This window comes from Arachis ipaensis, chromosome B10 (assembly GCF_059453495.1).
Source record: "Arachis ipaensis isolate K30076 ecotype BB chromosome B10, ASM5945349v1, whole genome shotgun sequence".
NCBI classification, from domain to species: domain Eukaryota; kingdom Viridiplantae; phylum Streptophyta; class Magnoliopsida; order Fabales; family Fabaceae; genus Arachis; species Arachis ipaensis.
This window is the reverse complement of record NC_142435.1, coordinates 24,557,809-24,572,833: the sequence shown is the minus strand read 5'-3', so window position 1 is coordinate 24,572,833 and position 15,025 is coordinate 24,557,809. Positions and strand designations below refer to the sequence as shown.

At 33.2% G+C, this 15,025-nt stretch overlaps 2 protein-coding genes across 2 annotated transcripts; both read left to right on the top strand.

Annotated features, from left to right (window-relative positions):
* Positions 1 to 6,151: 6,151 nt before the first annotated feature.
* LOC107623875 (O-fucosyltransferase 36) lies at positions 6,152 to 9,073 on the top strand. Its single transcript, XM_016326268.3, has 3 exons — positions 6,152 to 7,826; positions 8,031 to 8,280; positions 8,643 to 9,073. Exons 1-3 carry the CDS (start codon positions 6,607 to 6,609, stop codon positions 8,817 to 8,819), a joined length of 1,647 nt encoding a protein of 548 aa, XP_016181754.1. The 5' UTR covers positions 6,152 to 6,606; the 3' UTR covers positions 8,820 to 9,073.
* Positions 9,074 to 12,354: 3,281 nt separating this feature from the next.
* On the top strand, positions 12,355 to 14,607 carry LOC107620408 (protein FAR1-RELATED SEQUENCE 5-like). Its single transcript, XM_016322573.2, has one exon. It carries the CDS (start codon positions 12,358 to 12,360, stop codon positions 14,605 to 14,607), a length of 2,250 nt encoding a protein of 749 aa, XP_016178059.2. The 5' UTR covers positions 12,355 to 12,357.
* The last annotated feature ends 418 nt before the right edge of the window (positions 14,608 to 15,025 follow it).

Below are 15,025 nucleotides of genomic sequence, written 5' to 3'. Positions count from 1 at the left end.
GGAACATTACCAAATAACTAATTATTTCTTTTTATAATTTTCTTATAAAAATTATATTTTGTCTAACACATATAATTATAGAAGTTGCATTTATATTTAGATCTTTGAAAAGTTGTAATCTGATAACGTTTTTTCTAACAAATTTTAAATACATAAATTGTCCTAAAATTATTTTTTGAAACATTTTACGACACAATAAAATTAAATTCTAAAACAATGAAATACTAACCTTTTGAGAGAGATTGAATTGCTTTAGGATCTTGAAGAATTGCGGAACCAAGAATATTGGAAGAACTCTCATTCTTTACTGTGACATCAAAATTTAACAGAGCCTTTGACATTTCACTAAAATTATCAAAGCATGAAGATTTGTCATCCGTGTTTCTTTTCGATTCTGGCTTCATGGTATAGTGTGAATTCACTTAGAAGAGAGCAATAGTGATATGAGAGTTCTTGAAGAATCTTATATATATTTTGAGAAGAGATTTGAATGGAATCGAAATTGACTTTAAATTTAAATATCGAAAATAATTGATATCTTAATTAAAACAGATTTTTATTTTATCTTTTGGGGTTAAAACAGCATTTTAATTATCTTATGTGATAAATGTATATTATTTGAATTTAGTTTACTTTGTTAAAAGGAAAGATTGTTTTTCCGAAAAAGAAAAGTTGTTGTTACTGATTTTTTTTTGTGACTTTGCTGTTACTGATTTAATTCATAGAGAACTACTTCTAGATTTTAAAAAGTTAAAAATTATTATTTTAACAGAAAAAATTACTTATAAAATACATTAATATATAATGATTTAATAAGAGATTATTGAAAATTTAAGGAGTTTAATAAAGACGAAGAAGCATTAAAGTCCCAATGAAAGGGTTGGAGGAAAGATATAAAAAAAATGACAAAAAAAATTCCCTACTAAATCTTCAAAGAATCTATCTTCGAAAACGGAAAAAAATTACTATGCAGATTCACCTTAGGTTAGATCTTTCAATCTTCTTCGTATAATAAACCTTAACAACAATCACACAATAGAAACGTGCATAAAATTACTGAAAATTTTATTCATCAAAAGTGGTGTAAATTGTTTCACCAAAAATATTTAAATAGACTCTTAACAAACTAACTCAAAGATAAAATAAAATAACTTAATTTAAATTTTCTAAAGATAAGATAACTAATTTAAATCAGAATTGATCTTATTGGATTAAATTATATTTGATTTAAATTTAAAATTTCTAAAAATACTACTAATCAAATCTTCTAACAAATCTTAACAACAAAACAAACTAAAATAAAGACCTAAAAATTCAAAAATTAATAAATTATGCCTTTTATTAAATTTAAAAAGTATTATTAGACCTTGTCCTTTCTTCCTTGGTTAGAACTTGATGTAACTCCTCATGTATAAGTGTTGCCAAATTTTTAAAACTCTCATTGAGTTTCTTTGTACTTGTTCTAGTGATAGAGCTCTCTAAAAATATGAAATTTTCATTCTATCCTTTTGTCTTAAAATATTTTCATTATCTTCCCAAGTATGTATCATGATTGATTCTTAATTTGAATATACTACTATATTATAAAGTAAATAGGTAAATAATTGTTAATTTATGATTAATAACGCTATTTTGTTTTCAAAGTATATCTTTTAATTTTTAATAATAATATTCAATGTTAATTTGAATTTAGCTAAAGAATTTTTTAATTAAAGTCCTTATTAAAAGATTTAAAATAAAGAATTTTGCTAAAAAATAGTTTTAGAATAATTATTGAAGTATTAAACACAGAAGGATAATATAAAAATTGAAAATATCCAAACTTTTTAATATATTATGTGTTTTATTTATTAAAAAAATTTAAAATCTTAAGTAATCTTAGTATATACTTAATAAAATCTTCAAATAAAAATATTTATATTTTTTCATATAGTAATTCCATTTGAATCCACTTTTTTCATATCTTTTTATAATTTTTTTTATCAAAAAGATTGAAAAAAAAAAGAAAAAAATACAAAAATTATAAATTTGAGATATGCAAAAGATATGAAATTCTAAATCACAGAATATCAGAATTTAAAATGTAGCTGAAATCTCTAACAGTTACAGGCATCAAAATGATTAAAAGAAAAGAAAATCATGATCAAAAGAATAATGTGCCAATTAAAAGAAGGAATTGTAGTGCAACATACCTTAATAGAAGAAGCAATCGTAATTTTTACCTCAGAACTATTGTGTCATGGATATGAGGAACAAGAAACACTATTGGTGTTGGGTGCTTCTCGATTTTTATTTTGACAAATATTAGGGTCATTATTTTTAATAAAAAAAATTAATTAACGTTAATTTAAATATAAAAAAATATTTTTAAATATTTTTTGTTATTTTATTATTTTTTTTCTTTTGTTCGACTTGTAGCCTATGAAGCACGGATTTGCTCATGGTGCCAGCGTATCCGTGTCGGACGCGAATTCGATGCCGACACGTGGTGGATATATTAAACGAGCGTATCAACGGTGTATCTTTTTGGTGAAGCAAAATCTGCAATTGATTTTGTGATTTTATGGCCCGATTAACTGATTTTTTCTTTTTAAATTTAAAATATTTTAAAATAAAAACAAATCAAAATTTAAATTTAAAAATAAAATAATTAATAAATCAAAACCTAAATCTACTTACCGTTTGTCTTTGGTGGCTTATTTACTCACTAGCTTAACTGTTCTTGGTTCTCTGCGTTATATTGAAGAAGAAGAATAGAAGATACAGAGGATGATGGACTTGAAGCTGTGGTGTTTGCGGATGATGGACTTGGAGGAGAAAAAATTGATACATTTTCTGTTAGCGAGATGGCAAGAGTAGATTAAAGTTTTTTTTATTTTTTTTAATAATTGCATAATTTTAAGACTTTTTTATGTAACTATATTTACTCCTATATTTACAATATGATATTTTATTAATTTAATATATTATTTAAATTTTAATTCATAACGTATCCTAAACATGTCGTATCCAATTTTTTATAAAAAAAAACGTGTCGGTATATCCGTGCCGTGTCGTGTTCGTATCGCGTGTCGTATCGGTGCTTCTTAGCTTGTAGCCCTCCCATATAAATCCTAACGCAAAAGAAAATTTTTTCTAGAGCAATACATGGATCAAATTCGGCCAATCCAAAATATGTCTTGAATCCAGACAAAATCTATTGGATAAGACTGCAGTATATTTGAATTAGGAATTTGAGTTCTGTTTAAAAATTTATTACTAGTTAATGAATTGTTGTATGTATAAGATATGATTATTTAAACTTTTAATATGTGCTTAAGTAGACGAATGAGTTAATTACTTGACCAATAAAAAAAAGTTTACATTTAAATATAAATCAAATTTTATCTCTTAATTTTAAAAAAAAATCATCTAGGAAAATAATTTTTTTTAAAAAACACATTCAAACAAATTCTACATAACATTGATATTTTTACAAAAATACTATATGCATTAATGCATATAAAAAATCAATCATAATATATTTGTGCATAAAAATATATTACTTAACTTATTTTAATGTTTGTTTTATATTTTAATATATATTCTATATGGATGGTTGATTTAGTACGTAATTTTTTGTGCACACATAATATAAGAATATTTTTAATAAATAATTGAGAAAATTTCACTCCCATCTCCTGCGAGATGCTAAAATGACGCTCCCCTCCCTTCTATTTATAAAATGTACATTCCCCTCCCTTATAACTTTTAAAAAACTCCTCTTTAATCTATTTTAAATTTTTTTGTTAATTAATGTTAATTTTATCTATTTTTCAAAAAAAAATATTTTTTACAAAAATACCCTTTAACAAATATTTTTTTATCATTAAATTTTGCTTACTAAAATACCATTCAATAAATTATTTTTTATTTATTAAATTATATTTTTACCAAAATATTTTTAAAAAATTTAATAATTAAATTATTTTTTCTTAAGATACCCTTCAATAATTTTTTAATTATTAAATTATAATTTTATCAAAATTTTGGTTAATAAATTTTTATATTTTACTGTTAATTATTTATATCAATGTATATTATTTTAAAATTAAATAAAAAAATCTTACCACTGTTAATATGTATAACAATTAATATATATTGATATTGAAAAATAATCTTACTAAGATTTTTTTAATATTAAAATAATATATATTAATATCAAAAAATTAATAGTAAAATATAAAAAAAATTTAACAAAAATTTTAGTAAAATTATAATTTAATAATTAAAAAATTATTGAAAGGCATCTTAGAAAAAATAATTTAATTATTAAATTTTTTTAAAAATATTTTGGTAAAAATACAATTTAATCAATAAAAAAAATTTATTAAAAGGTATTTTGGTAAACAAAATTAATGACAAAAAAATAAATTTTTACTAAATTCATAATCATCATTAAAGCTTAACACTATTTAATTATCACAAAAATTAGTTAACTTTTCTCTACAATCTCTGTAAATCATCACTTTTTTTTTTTTTTTTTTGGTTTCCCACGGTATCCCCCAACCCGGCAGGTCAAGGACTAATCCGTCGCAGTACTGAGCTCCATTTAAGGGTTTGCCGCTGGCCAATGGGTTGCTGCATGCACAAGGCGGGATTCGAACCCCCAACACTTGCTTAAGCGGACTAGTGAGCTAACCACTAGACCAACCCAACTTGGTTTGTAAATCATCACTTTACTCTAACCATTTTCTGCTTTCTCCAGTTTTTGTCTGTGCGTGTGCCAGCAATACAAACACGTCTCTTTCTACATATCAACAACATATTTCAGCACTCGCGAAAAAAAAAAAAAAAAGTCTTTCAACACTATAGCATTGGCCTTAATCTTAACCATTTGATTAAAATTTTTTTAAAAATATTAATTTTTTGTATGTTTTTTTTATCTTTATTAGTATTACTTTTGAACTATCAACTTCATAATTACTATGCTTTTTTCTATACACAAATACAGAGATTATTGATCTCTTCACAAAAGGCTAGTACATTTCATATTTAAAAGATTATTATATTTATTTAAAATAAGAGTAAAGCATTATAAATGATCAAATTTATTTTTGAAATATTATATATTTTTTAATTAAATTTTAATTTTTTTAAATAAAATTTATCTTTTTAAAATCTTAAGTTAGTCATATTAATTTTGTTGTTAATTTTTTTATTTGCTGTGTCAAAATTTATTGACATTAAATAACGTCACAATGATTACATCACATTCTTAACAATATTATTAATCTTAAACTAAATCAAATTAATATTAAATTAAAAGAAATCTTAAGACATTGTTAATTTCTTAAGTTAGATAATTATTTGTCAAAAAAACTTTAAATATTTATAAAATATAAAATATATATTAAACATCGGATAATAGGCAACTATATAATTAAAAAATTATATATAGACATTTAGTTTTATTTCTTAAAAAAAATATATACACAAACTCTAGCTCACCCACATTGCTGGATCTTCATATATATAAAAACAACAACTAAAAATGATTAATTATTTAATTCATTTAACTAAATTACCTTTCGAGTAAAGATGCATTCACCTGACCAATTACAAAAGATAGAAGCTCATACGATGATGAGATGTATTGAAGTATTGCAATAGTGTTGGCGGAGCGTGAAGTACAAGGTGCGAAAAGACATCAACTAACCCCCCAAAACGGAAACCCAAAAATCCGTTTTAAAAGTTGCAATGGTTCTTCGCTGTGATTTCGCTTTGGATTTGATTCTTACTTAGCTTCTAATGATCTGCTGTGTGAGATCTCCTTCGCCAAACTCTATGGTTAGGGTTATTTGAGTGAGTTTTTAAAAAAAAAAAAATCTTTTTTTGATCTATTTTTTTAAAAAATTTTATGTAAAAGTAAAAGTAATTTTATATTTAAATATCTCATGTAAACAAATTTTTTTATTTATCAATTATGTTTGAGTATAATAATATAAAAATATTTTTTGTATATTTATTATATAAAAAAATATTTTAAAAAAATATAAATAATAATTTTTTAAAAAAAATATTTTTTAAATCCTAAATTCTAAACCCTAAATTCAAACACATTTAAAAAAAAATTTATTTTTTTAAACAAAATAATGATACTCAAACAAACACTTAGTCTTAGTAATATCTCCTTACATGTCTCTTTCCGTGTCATTGAAAATTTGTGTTTGTTGTTGCTACTTCCTACGATTTTTGCTGTAAATTATCCCGGATCAAATGTGACTGTGTGTACATACATATATAGAACGGTTTTTCATGTTCAATAACGGATCAGATTTTAGAATTTCGACATTACACTCTTTATAGTTTGTGGATAGAGAATATTGAATACGTACGTATATGTGGATTTAGCTGTTGGAATGTTGATATATAATTGTCTTGTGTTACAGAATTGTTGGTAGAATTGTGAAAGAAATGCAAATGGAGTTATCAAGTGTGAGAAAAGGGTGGTTGATATACTGGAATTGGGTTTCGGTTTGGGTTGGGTTTGGCTCACTCACTCACTGACTCCTTCGCTGGCTTCTTCATCACACTCTGGCCGCCGTGGCTAACAAACTAAACCACATGGATTCGTCTTCCGACGACGAAGACGACCACCACAACCTCGTCGACCAAAATGTTGGAAAGCCTCTCACTCTTCCCTCCACCTCCACCACTGCCGGCGCCGCCACTTTCCACGTCGAAGATATCAGCTCGAGCTCCCGGCGATTCCAGCTCCGGAAGAGGTACATTTTCTTGATCCTCGCCGTCATCGCCGTCGTTCTCTTCTTCTCTGTTACTGAAATTCGCCATGGCCTTATCGCGAGCTTCTCCTCCGATCATCTCTCCGGTCAAATGAAGGAATCCGAATTGCGCGCCATTAACCTCTTGCGGGAGCAGCAACTAGGGCTCTTAACCGCTTGGAATCGAACTTTTCAGCACAATGCGTCACATTCCGATCCGAATCAATTGGAGGATCTGAAATCGGCGCTGTTCAAACAGATCTCTCTTAACAGAGAGATTCAGCAGGTTCTGCTGAATCCGCATCGAACAGGTAACACAAATGAGCCTGAATTCGATTTTAGAAATCCTATTTTGTTCGGTGGAGTTAGTTACAATAGGTGTAGAACAATGGATCAGAACCTCTCACAGAGAAAAACCATTGATTGGAACCCTAAAGATGGTAAATTTTTGCTTGCTGTATGCGTTTCTGGCCAAATGTCAAACCACTTGATTTGTTTGGAAAAACATATGTTCTTTGCTGCAATTCTTAGTAGGACTCTGGTGATTCCAAGTTCCAAAATTGATTATCAGTATGACAGGGTAATTGACATTGATCACATTAACAAGTGTTTGGGGAAAAAAGTTGTGATTTCCTTTGAGGAATTTGCAAGTGCTAAGAAGGATCATTTGCACATTAATAGTTTCCTGTGTTATTTCTCTCTGCCACAGCCTTGTTATCTTGACGATGATCATTTGAAGAAGTTGGGGTCTTTGGGTTTGTTAATGAGCAAGCCTGAGCCTGTTTGGCAGGAAGATACTCGGAAGCCGACACCAAAGACGATTAAGGATGTTCTGGATAAGTTCGGTCATGATGATGATGTTATGGCTATTGGGGATGTTTTCTTTGCTGATTTGGAGAATCAGTGGGTAATGCAGCCAGGTGGCCCTATTGCTCACAAGTGCAAGACTCTGATTGAACCTAGCCGCCTCATTGTGCTCACTGCTCAGCGATTTGTTCAGACCTTCCTGGGAAAGAAGTTCATCGCCTTGCATTTTCGAAGACATGGCTTCTTAAAATTCTGGTGAGCCATTATGATATCAATGGAATAAAGCTTGAGTCATTATTGTTCTCATCGTTGGTGTTTTGTGATATCGGTCTATATGAAGTTTGAGTATGATAGTGGTAAACTCTCCCTGCATCTGCATGCTCTTTTCGATTGCTGAATTTTTTTTTCCTTAAAAAAAAAACGGTACTACTAATGATTGATTACTTTGCATGTTTACAGTAATCTTAAGAAACCAAGTTGCTTTTACCCGATTCCTCAAGCTGCAGATTGCATATTGAGGGTGGTTGAAACGGCCGATGCACCTGTCATTTATCTTTCTACGGATGCTGCAGAAAGCGAGACTGGTCTGCTTCAGTCAATGGTTGTGCTGGATGGCAAGCCTGTTCTGCTTGTAAAGCGCCCTGCTCGTAACTCAGCAGAGAAATGGGATGCTTTGTTATATAGGAGTGGCATTGAGGCAGACTCACAGGTGAAATAACTATATATTCCTTTTCTTTGGTTTTGAAAATTAGGAAATGAAAGATCGAGAACTTTTAGGTGCTCCTGCAAGTTTTTACTTTTCAACTTAGAATTGAGTTGGATTGAGAATAGAAGTTTAAGGGTACCCGATGGAGCCATAAGTTTATGTATCGCAATCACAAAAAAAGAGAGACATCTGCGATGGCACTTGGCAGTGTATTGCTATATACTCGTTTCTCACTTCAAACATTTTTTTTTGGTTGGATTATTATGCAATTGAAAATACATCAGTGAGAAGCTTTTATATGCGGTGATAACTCTTCCTTTAAAACTGTTTTGTTGATATGAGTTTTGAATGTTTCCACACTGAAGGTTGAAGCTATGTTAGACAAAACGATATGTGCGATGTCTACAGTGTTCATTGGAGCCCCTGGTTCCACTTTCACTGAAGATATCCTGCGGCTGAGAAAGGATTGGGGATCAGCATCGTTGTGCGATGAGTACCTTTGCCAAGGTGAAGAACCAAACTTCATAGCAGAAAATGAATGAGGATAAAGACCATTTTTTTGTGCCTTGAATCAAGACCAGTTACGTTTGTTGCTCTATTATAGGGTTGATTGGGAATTTTGTCAATTGTCAATGTGAGAGTAGTCATGTATGATAATAGAATTAGCCAATTTTATTCATTAAGTTTTGCTTGTTATGCATATTCTTTCATTAATGGAACCTCGTATTGGTACCTAATAAGGATTGCATCTTGAGAGCTTTGCTAAAGGGGATTATAGTAGTAAAAGGTTCGATTATGATGTGCTCATTTCATACTTTAACTATTATGGAATAGATTAGGATAACATGGAAACATTTGCAATTTATTTGTTAATTAAATGATTATCTTAAAGTGCGAAACCTCCATGTGACATTACCTTTGCAGTATTTTAAGCAAGTAGTAGCCTAGTAGGTGGCAATGTAATAATATATTAATACATTTGGAAAAATGTCAAATGTACCGGAAATACCGGTATTTCAGTTGTTTTAACTGTTGATTTAATTAATATATATTATATATATTTTTTATAATTCAGATCAATCGTTAAAATAATTAGAACACCGATATTTCTAATACACTTAAAACTCTTCGTTTACTTGCCTTGACCACTAAGGAAACAATTGTATTTGTTGTGTCATTAACTCATTCATTTCATTTCTCACCATCAATCTACACTACTCTGATAGTGAATTCGGATTTGCAGCATTATCCTATTTAATTTGGGAATGAAAGGTGACCAATCCAAGTTTGAATGCCATTATTGCATTACATCCAAAAAGTCAAGGGTAAATCAGTTTTAATCAAGTTACCAAACCATCATAATTATCATAAAGCAATAATATAGTTAATATAATATAACTACTTAGATAAAGATGTCTTTATATAACAACAAAAGTATAAAAGTAAAACACAACATTTGTATAAAAAAAAATGTTGATGATGCCAACCGTATTAAAAGCTTTAATTTGTTACAGAAGCAATTTTAAGATGAATGATGTTGGTTTGTTTTTATCAGCTAATTGTTGGCATCCTTTTATAGTGAAGCTGCTCATCTTTTTGATCTTGTTTCTATTTAAAAATTATATTATGAGAGATATATACGGAATGAAATAAAATAAAATAAGAGAATGTTAGGGTGCTGACTGCTGAGGCAGTATTATTTCAGCGGATGCTGAATTGAGATGGATGATAAAAAAAGCTGACGCGTGTCGTTGGTTGTGTTGCATGCGCAGACAAAAAGGTGAGGACCTACCATTAAAGCAAATCAAAAAAAAGTGAGGACCTATCATTGAAGCAAATCAAAAGTAAGTTCCTTCACGACGTTCAAAGCCATAGAAGCTTTGTTCAGAGGGACTCCTTTTTTTTCAAAAAAATGATATTTTATTAATAAAATTAATACTTTAGGAAACTTTTCAAATGGTCCAGGCATCTTTATTGGAACTCTGAAGATCCATGTACGGTCAGGTTAAAGGTTAACATTTTGTCTTGTAGCACATTGTGAAATATCCATGATATCCCTAGAACAAATTTAAAAGTCACCATAGGGACAGGTGACTGGCATCAGCCGAAAGAAAAAATGAAGCCAATTTATAGCTGAGCCAGCCGATGTACAATGTTGGTGGATTAGTCCTTTTTTGTTGACGCTTTTGGCGGGGCAGTAGTGGGCCTAAGAAGAGCAAATCCCTAGAGGAAATAGTGTCGGCGGCTAAGGATTGGGTAGGTCTAAAGTGGGGAGAAAGTTATTTGGAGTGGAGGTCGTTCGTCACCGGTGGTTGGTGGAGCTCGTCGCGGCAGGGCGTGAGGCTCTGAAGGTCAGTCGCTGTCTGCCTGCTGTTGCTTTCCCGGAAGCTCCAGCATACAAAACCAGCAACCGGTCCGTGGTGTGGTGGTCGTTGTTGTCACTTTGCTTATCTGATCAGTTAAGTTCTCAGCTACCATCGCCGTTGGTAGTCATCTGGGCAAGTAAGCGTCCGTTAGCGATGTTAATTTATGTTTAACTATTTTTCGATTTCATTAACCTAAATTGAATCTGTTGCCAAATGTTTTTATCGTTGTTGAAGTAATGTTATGTGTTAGCTGAAAAGGATGATGTTTTTGCGGTTGAAAGTTATTTTAATTAAATGTGTTGGCCAAAATGATAGTGGCCTTAATTTGTTGGTTTGAGTTGAAGTTCTATGTAAGCATATGAGTATTCGTAGTGTTCCAATCGTCCTGTGTAAGTCCGTCCACCTTTGAGACTCACTCTGGCAATTTTCATTTCGTTTTCGATTTAATTTCTCCATCGAGATAAATATTTTACGATCTTGTTGAAAACTTCTGCGATGTGTTAATGTTGGGTTAACTGCATTTTCGACCTCATTAGGTGTTTGAGCATTAATTGTGTTTTGAAAAACATTGAGGTAACAGAGTTTGTTTCTTAATCCCGTGACAAACCCCTGAATTTGCTGCTGCAAAGAATGCTTTATACAATTCATTTTGTTTGTGTAAAATCCTTCGGTATTTATTTTGTGACAACTTGGTTTGTAGCTGTATTGGTAGCAATGTTAGGAGGTAGTGGTGAATGTGTTTGCTTCTCTGTGTCGTAGTTGTAATGCATGTGGTGTTATTCGAAGTCTTTGTTTGTAGTTGGCAAGTGGATGCTGTGAGGATGTTGGAATCATGTTGGATAGTAGATGAGGTTGTAAAGTAAGGGTTTTTTTATCTACGTAAGTGCCAAAGAAGTTTGTGCAATCCCTTGTTTATTGTTTGTTACAGTTTGACATGTTTGTCCTTTAGGTAATAATGGCATCAAGTAGCAAGTTTTGGAAGGATGCGTGTATGTGGAATGAGCCTCTTGCGGATTTCTGGATGGAGGGCAATGGTGGTGTGTCAAATGCACAGGTACGATGGGTATACGTGCCATTTTGTTTTTATAGTGTGTTAGTGGGATCTAATTGGATGGGAATGTCTGATACACCATATCGGTGGTATGGTTCATGCAGTTGGTTGTACTCTTAGCAGGTGTGAGGGTTATGTTGTGAGAACTAATATTCTATGTGGTGACTATGATGTGATGATTCTGATGCGTAGAAGAAATGCTAGATTGGTGTTTTTTTGTTAAGTTAGCCGTGGCTGTAGTATTTGTTAAGTTTGCAAAATTGAACTTTCACATTTTAAAGAAATATGCACTACTTGCATCTGTGACAATGAAAGTCGACAAGCAAATCCTTTATTAAATAGTTTGGCATGAAGATCTTGTTGTGGCCAACCACTATGATGGCTGGGTAAACTGTATGTTAAATTATAACATGACAATGTTATAATTATAGTAATATTATAATCCTGAAAGGAGTTTTTCAGGTCAAGTTTTCAGGGCTGAATTAATAACCATGTTAGTGCCTATGAACATTCCATTTGCAAAATTAAATTTGAAATAAATTTAAAATGAAAGGCTTTGATGGGCAAGAGCTTTAATATGCATGGATGTGCAATATTTAAACATAATTCATTCCACATAATGAAGTTGATTGCGAAATGTTTGTCTTTATTCTTCAGGACACAATGTTTGATACGAGAGTGGAGGAAGATGCTGAGTTATCCGATTGGGAAGGAAGGGGGGCTTCAATGTTGCCCGGATTTTTGGGTTTGGATGGGTTGCGAGCAGAAGATGTTCTTGAAATGGAGTTCTCTTCACCTCAGGAGGCAGGCGGCTTCTATAACAATTACAGCCGACTAAAGGGCTTTGCATCACGGCGAGGCAAGACGGTTAGAAACACTGCCGGAGAGATCGTGCGGTACACTTTTGTTTGTAATAGGCAAGGATTTCGAGAGAAGAAATGGTTGGAAAAGGTTGATCGCAAAAGGGAGCATAAGGTCGTTACCCGATGCGGATGCATGGCGGAGATGAGGATAAAGAGGAAAGACGGTAGTGGGAGGTGGTATGTTTCGCGTTTTGTCGAGGAGCATAACCACGAACTTGCATATGGGAAGCTTGTTGATTATCTGCGGTCACACAGGAAGATATCTGAGGTAGAAGTTGCTCAGCTAACAAGCATGAGGGAGATTGGGATTAGCATACCTAAGATTTATGAGTCTTTCGCAGCACAACTGGGGGGCTTTAATCTGGTAACATTCACAAAGCAAGATATGTATAATGAGATACGGAAACAGAGAGGTCTGCAAGGCGGAGATGTAAGTGCGGCTATTAGGTACTTGGAAGGTCTGGCACGCATGGATGCGAAAATGTTTTGGCGTTACAAGTTAGGGGCAGGGCAACACCTATGCAACTTGTTTTGGAGCGACGGTCGTTGCCAGGAAGATTATGGGATTTTCGGCGATGTGCTAGCATTCGACGCTACGTATGGCCGCAACAAGTACAACCTACCCGTTGTAGTATTTTCCGGAGTAAACCACCACAACCAGACATGCGTATTTGGAACAGCAATGGTCTCATGCGAATCGCAGGAGTCATATATTTGGGTTCTTCGCCAGTTTCTGGAATGCATGCAAGGTAAGGCACCGCAATCGGTCATCACGGATGGCGACCCGGCCATGCGGATAGCAATCCAGTCTGTATTTCCTGATGCACATCATCGGTTGTGTGCCTGGCATCTGCTGAGGAACGCGACTGCTAACGTAAGCGACCCGAGATTCACACAAATGTTTAGACACTGCATGTTGGCAGATATGGAAATCGATGAGTTCGAAGCGCATTGGGAGGCAATGCTCAACGAGTGCGGTGTTAGGGAGGTTGAGTGGGTTAAGGACTTGTACACCAAAAAGCACGCTTGGGCCACCGCATACATCCGCGGTAGATTTTTTGCTGGAGTCCGGACTACCTCTAGGTGCGAGTCACTACATGCCAAACTAGGGAGGTTTGTCGAGAGCAGGTACGGGGTGTTAGAATTTGTCAGAAATTTTCAAAGGTGTGTGGATTTTCTGCGTGACACCGAGGACGAGCTAGACTTTCATTCATGGTACGGAACACCTGTGCTACAAACAGAGTTTGTTGAGCTGGAAAAGTCCGGGTGGACGATGTTCACCCGCGAAATGTTTCTCAGATTCCGGGATAGCCTGAAACGGTGTGTTCGTGTTAGAATTTGTGAATTTAATGAAACTGAGAACCCTCATGCATACACTCTCCAGAAGTATCGAAGGCCTGAGATGAATTGGAAGGTTTATAGGGACCCTGTCGCGAACATATTTACTTGCACCTGCATGCGTATGGAGTCGTTTGGTATTCCTTGTGTGCATATCCTTTCCGTGTGTGTTAGGCTTGACTTAGTGGAAATCCCTGAAAGCCTTGTGCTGCGCAGGTGGTCTAAGGCAGCCAAAATGGAGGTCCATAACCAATGTGGTGAGCAACACACTGCTGACCGAAGTGTGACCTATAGGACACGAGTGGGTGCTTTCTCCCAGCTTTGTAAGCGTTTAGGGCGTGTTGCGTGCATGAGTGATGAAGACTTCAAGCTTTACTCAAAGAAGCTTCTGAGTGATGCTCTCTTCCTTGAAATAAAGAACGGCCTAAGACCTTCAACGGATGATCTCACAGCAGCACAAGATTGCGGGGTGAAGGACCCGATTCGTGTTAGAACAAAAGGCACGGGTCGGATGAGTCAAGCATGTGGGTCTGCACCGAAAACCAAAAGAAAGTGCAGCACATGCGGGAAGCTAGGGCACCGGAGGACTAGATGCCCCAACGGAGGCGCGCAACCTTCACCAAGGAATGATAAATCACCTGCTGGGATAAATAAACGCAAGCGATCAAAGGTTACCGCCTTACTTATTTCGTGCATGGACTATTTACTATGACACGTTACCAATAACACTAACTCCATAAAAAGTTTCAATACCAATGCAATTTATTTCCTGTAACTAAATTAATACTGTATCAGGAGCAGCAGTAGTTATTTCATTAATTTGTGTCTCAATGTTTTTTATCTCCAATATTCAGAAAAATAAGTCTGTTGGTAAATAAAATCAACATACTAATTAATGCACGCAGGGGATTGTTGATGTGTTATTTTTTGGTTTACCATTGAGTTGTGGGTTAACAAGTAACCAGTTTTGCAGGCATATGATATGGTAACGATGATGGGGAAGGAGCAGTCATCGTCGTAATAAAATTAAAGTCTAAATTGCCTTCTGGGCTTTTCTTAAATTGCTTTCTTACCAATTTGTTCTTGCTTATTACCGAGTGCACACTCATTATTTAGCCATTGCATTGTTC

Coding starts and splice junctions, on each gene's coding strand:
- LOC107623875 (XM_016326268.3), top strand. CDS start 6,607: ATGGATTCGTCTTCCGACGACGAAGACGACCACCACAACCTCGTCGAC. Junction 7,827..8,030: donor CATGGCTTCTTAAAATTCTG/GTGAGCCATTAT, acceptor GCATGTTTACAG/TAATCTTAAGAAACCAAGTT. Junction 8,281..8,642: donor GCATTGAGGCAGACTCACAG/GTGAAATAACTA, acceptor TCCACACTGAAG/GTTGAAGCTATGTTAGACAA.
- LOC107620408 (XM_016322573.2), top strand. CDS start 12,358: ATGTTTGATACGAGAGTGGAGGAAGATGCTGAGTTATCCGATTGGGAA.